Source organism: Limulus polyphemus, unplaced genomic scaffold (assembly GCF_000517525.1).
Source record: "Limulus polyphemus unplaced genomic scaffold, Limulus_polyphemus-2.1.2 Scaffold4592, whole genome shotgun sequence".
NCBI classification, from domain to species: domain Eukaryota; kingdom Metazoa; phylum Arthropoda; class Merostomata; order Xiphosura; family Limulidae; genus Limulus; species Limulus polyphemus.
Window position 1 is genome coordinate 49,710 of NW_013670202.1, and position 5,615 is coordinate 55,324.

Below are 5,615 nucleotides of genomic sequence, written 5' to 3' on the forward strand. Positions count from 1 at the left end.
CTCTGTCTATATGTGTGTGTATTAACGTATTATATCCTCCTTATTGAAGCGCAGTCTTATCGTTTAGGTGGTGGATTTCTTAAATGATCTCTATACGTGTTTCGACTCTATCATTGAAAACTACGACGTGTATAAAGTGGAGACAATCGGTGATGCCTATATGGTAGTCAGTGGTCTGCCTATTCGAAATGGTGACCAACACGCTGGAGAAATTGCATCAATGGCGCTGCAGCTGCTAAATGCTGTAAGGAAGTTTACGATCAGACATCGACCAAATGATACTCTAAAGCTGAGAATAGGAATCCATTCTGGTATGTTGTCTTTTAAAAACGACCAAATGATACTCTAAAGCTGAGAATAGGAATCCATTCTGGTATGTTGTCTTTTAAAAACGACCAAATGATACTCTAAAGCTGAGAATAGGAATCCATTCTGGTATGTTGTCTTTTAAAAACGACCAAATGATACTCTAAAGCTGAGAATAGGAATCCATTCTGGTATGTTGTCTTTTAAAAACGACCAAATGATATTCTAAAGCTGAGAATAGGAATCCATTCTGGTATGTTGTCTTAAAAATATATATATTCGTAGCGTAAGACCATGAGAAAAATGTCGAGTATTTAATTTATTGCCCCCCCCCAGTGGCACAGCGGTATGTCTGCGGACTTACAATGCTAGAAACCGGGTTTCTATACCCCTGGTGGGCAGAGCACAGATAGCCCATTGTGTCGCTTTTTGCAAAACTTAAAACAAATAAACATTTAATTTACTGTATTTAATTTGCTGTAACGAAATTTACGATCAGACATCGACCAAATGATACTCTAAAGCTGAGAATAGGAATCCATTCTTGTATGTTGTCTTTTAAAAACGACCAAATGATATTCTAAAGCTGAGAATAGGAATCCATTCTAGTATGTTGTCTTTTAAAAACGACCAAATGATACTCTAAAGCTGAGAATAGGAATCCATTCTGGTATGTTGTCTTTTAAAAACGACCAAATGATACTTTAAACCTGAGAATAGGAATCCATTCTGGTATGTTGTCTTTTAAAAACGACCAAATGATACTTTAAACCTGAGAATAGGAATCCATTCTGGTATGTTGTCTTCAAAATATATATATATATTCGTAGCGTAAGACCATGAGAAAAGTGTCGATTACTTAATTTACCAAAAATGTCATCCCCAGGTGAGACAGCGGTGAGTTTACTGGTTCACTATGCTGAAATCCCGATTTCAATTTCCTACGGTGGACACAACAGATAGCCCAATGTGGCTTGGCTCTAAGGCAAGCAACAGCAACTAAAATTAATTTTATTACATACATATAGATACCAAAAAACATTTTTCATTAAAAATTTAGGAAGTTTTTAGAATTTTAAATTTGAACCGCAAATTATCTGCACGAAGCATTAATGGCCAAACCAAAGACCCCTAAGATTCTGGTAGAGCAGTCCTTAATTTTGAACTATTGTCCAGAGGGTCGGCAGCCACCCAGTAGCACCTGCCGCCACAAGGGTTATCTTGGATTCTTTAAAACTAATATTTGCTTGTTTGTTTGTATAAAGTTAAGCACAAAGCTACACAATGGGCTATTGTTATGCTCACCATGGGTATCGAAACTCGGTTTCTAGCGTTGTACGTCCGCAAACATAACGCTGTGCCACTGGAGGGTTTAAGACGAATAAAGAAATTGGTTATCACTTTTCTAATGACCCCACAACTGAAATGGCAGTTTTCTATAAGTTATGGGGTAGTGGTGCTACTTTTATCTATAAGTTATGTGATAATGGTGCTACTTTTATCTATAAGTTATGTGATAGTGGTGCTACTTTTATCTATAAGTTATGGGGTAGTAGTGTCACTCTTATCTATAAGTTATGTGGTAGTGGTGCTACTTTATCTATACGTTATGTGATAGTGGTGCTACTTTATCTATACGTTATGTGATAGTGGTGCTACTTTATCTATACGTTATGTGATAGTGGTGCTACTTTTATCTATAAGTTATGTGGTAGTGGTGCTACTTTATCTATAAGTTATGTGGTAGTGGTGCTACTTTATCTATAACTTATGTAGTATTGGTACTACTTTATCTATAAGTTATGTGGTAGTGGTGCTACACTTATCTATAAGTTATGTGGTATTGGTACTACTTTATCTATAAGTTATGTGGTAGTGGTGCTACACTTATCTATAAGTTATGTGGTAGTGGTGCTACTCTTATCTATAAGTTATGTGGTATTGGTACTACTTTATCTATAAGTTATGTGGTAGTGGGGCTACACTTATCTATAAGTTATGTGGTATTGGTGCTACACTTATCTATAAGTTATGTGGTAGTGGTGCTACACTTATCTATAAGTTATATGGTAGTGGTGCTACACTTATCTATAAGTTATGTGGTAGTGGTGCTACACTTATCTATAAGTTATGTGGTAGTGGTGCTACTCTTATCTATAAGTTATGTGGTATTGGTACTACTTTATCTATAAGTTATGTGGTAGTGGTGCTACACTTATCTCTTCGTTGGGTCATTGTGTCGTCTAGCTTTTCATGCTTTTAGTTTCCTGCGATATTTCTCTAATTTTTTTCTCTTCTAACATTATAATGTTTATATTTCACTGTTAGCATATCACTAACATATTTTCATTATCCTTAATGCTTTCTTTGATTGAAATCATTTAGTGACGTTTTTTCATTTCATTTCACTAGTTGTGTTCAAGGTGTCACTAAACTATGCCATTTGTTTTATGCATTCTCAGCAAGTGGTTTTATTTATCTATATTTATTCTGTCCCTGATGTTATCTTATATTTTACCTTTGTATTCTGACATCAGTGAACATTTCTGAACCTCATGTATTCTAATTCAATCTAGTTTTAGTTGAATGACATCTAACCAATGATTAAAACTGTACTTTGATAGAAATACTGTGTTTAAACTTTCAAGAAGGTGCAAAGAATATACACATTTCTATTTGAACAAACATATTACCCATAAATATCTATCACTCTTCTGTACGCTTAACAAGAACCTTATTGACTAGACATATCATCCATAAATATCTATCCCTCTTCTGTACGTTTAACAATAACCTTATTGACTAGACATATCATCCATAAATATCTATCCCTCTTCTGTACGTTAACAAGAACCTTATTGACTAGACATATCATCCATAACTATCTATCACTCTTCTGTACGTTTAACAAGAACCTTATTGACTAGACATATCATCCATAACTATCTATCCATCTTCTGTACGTTTAACAAAAACCTTATTGACTAGACATATCATCCATAACTATCCATCCATCTTCTGTACGTTTAACAAAAACCTTATTGACTAGACATATCATCCATAACTATCCATCCATCTTCTGTACGTTTAACAAAAACCTTATTGACTAGACATATTATCCATAACTATCCATCCCTCTTCTGTACCTTTAACAAGAACCTTATTAACTAGACGTGTTATCCATAACTATCTATCCCTCTTCTGTACGTTTAACAAGAACCTTATTGACTAGACATATCATCCATAGCTATCTATCACTCTTCTGTACGTTTAACAAGAACCTTATTAACTAGACGTGTTATCCATAACTATCCATCCCTCTTCTGTACGTTTAACAAGAACTTTGTTGACTAGACATATCATCCATAACTATTTATCCCTCATTTTAGAGAATCTGTTTCAAAGGGATCTCACGATGGTATAACGATAAGTCAACAGACTTACAACGATAAAATGAAATGTTGTTGAAGTCCACAGTACAACAGATGTTGTTGAAGTGCACAGTACAACAGATGTTGTTGAAGTGAGCAGTACAACAGATGTTGTTGAAGTGCACAGTACAGCAGATGTTGTTTAAGTGCACAGTACAACAGATGTTGTTGAAGTGCACAGTACAACAGATGCTGTTGAAGTGCACAGTACAATAGATGTTGTTGAAGTGCACAGTACAACAGATGTTGTTGAAGTGCACAGTACAACAGATGTTGTTGAAGTGCACAGTACAACAGATGTTGTTGAAGTGAACAGTACAACAGATGTTGTTGAAGTCCACAGTACAAAAAAGGTTGTTGAAGTGCACAGTACAACAGATGCTGTTGAAGTGCACAGTACAACAGATGTTGGTGAAGTGCACAGTACAACAGATGTTGTTGAAGTGAACAGTACAACAGATGTTGTTGAAGTGTACAGTACAACAGATGTTGTTGAAGTGCACAGTACAACAGTGAATCAGTTCTTTACTTTCGTTCCTTTTATACAAACTTGTACCCTTACACGAAGCTTCTGTTTTACGATTTCATAATTAAAAACAAAAACAATCTCCTCCATATTATTAATGTGTCTTGGTTCGTGTTCTTTGTATTACCGGTAACTTTGATTTCCAGTCCTGATTCAATTAGTCACTAATATTGAACTGTTCTCCAGATATCTGTCTAATATTTGTCGCTTCATATACCACTCTAACCAGCCATTATCTGTTTTAAAAGGTAAAGCAAACGAATTTTAACACAAAAAAAGAAATATTCATGTTGCCATCTTTGCATGCAGTTTGTATACGTAATTGAATATTGTAGCCATGTTTATTTGTTGTTGTTTTTTAAGTTATAAATAAACTGCCAAGGCAGATATTTCATTTGCTTTCTGTTTATAAAAACCTTTTAGATAACTATATTAATCTATGTGCTAACGTTCAAAATATAATTAAAAACAAAAAAAAATCTGCTTTTCGTTCCCATCTGTTTAACTATATTTTAGAATTGAATACTTTAATTATAAAATAGCATTTGTGTATTTTTGTGCATTTATATTGACAAGCTTGAATTATTTGTTTGTAATTAAGCACAAAGCTACACAATGGGCTATCTGTGCTCTGCCCACCACAGGTATCGAAACCCGGATTCTAACGTTCCGCAGATATACCGCTGTGCCACTGAGGGGCGACAAGCTTGAAGATCGTATTCTAAACCAAGAATGGAAAATATGCAGTTTAAAGTTGCCTTTATTTTAGTCTAAAGGGTATAAAGTCAAAATATGAGAAGTTCCAAGAATTTTAAAATAAAATTGTGAAGAATTGACCGCCTTATAAAATAAAAATATCAAACGTCTTAAGTGTATTAACGACTACTGTCTATCATTGGCCAACTCTTAATTACATAAATATAATAAACCAATAATTATATTTGAAATTGCATTTTTTATTACATTCTGATGTCTAGAATTGCATGTATAAAGATATATGTTTACTTTCCTCAGGCCCGGTTTGTGCTGGTGTAGTAGGTTTAAAGATGCCACGTTACTGTTTGTTTGGTGATACCGTGAACACAGCATCTAGAATGGAATCTACAGGATTAGGTAAGTAGTTACTAGGGACAAGCGGGTTGTCCACTGGACACTAAAATACCACATCTACAGTGCTACAGGATTAGGTAAGTAGCTATTAGGGACAAGCGGGTTGTCCACTGGACACTAAAATACCACATCTACAGTGCTACAGGATTAGGTAAGTAGCTATTAGGGACAAGCGGGTTGTCCACTGGACACTAAAATACCACATCTACAGTGCTACAGGATTAGGTAAGTAGCTATTAGGG

General features: G+C 34.9%; 1 protein-coding gene across 1 annotated transcript in view; it reads left to right on the forward strand.

The window, feature by feature from the left end:
• The window catches only part of LOC106471389 (receptor-type guanylate cyclase Gyc76C-like), a gene marked incomplete at its 5' end in the record, with an annotated part of 59,402 nt that overhangs the window by 41,212 nt on the left and 12,575 nt on the right, over nucleotides 1-5,615 (forward strand). The window contains 2 exons of the mRNA XM_022399986.1: nucleotides 68-311; nucleotides 5,278-5,376. Coding sequence (XP_022255694.1) covers nucleotides 68-311; nucleotides 5,278-5,376 — 343 coding nt within the window. The remainder of the gene's footprint in view (nucleotides 1-67; nucleotides 312-5,277; nucleotides 5,377-5,615) is intronic.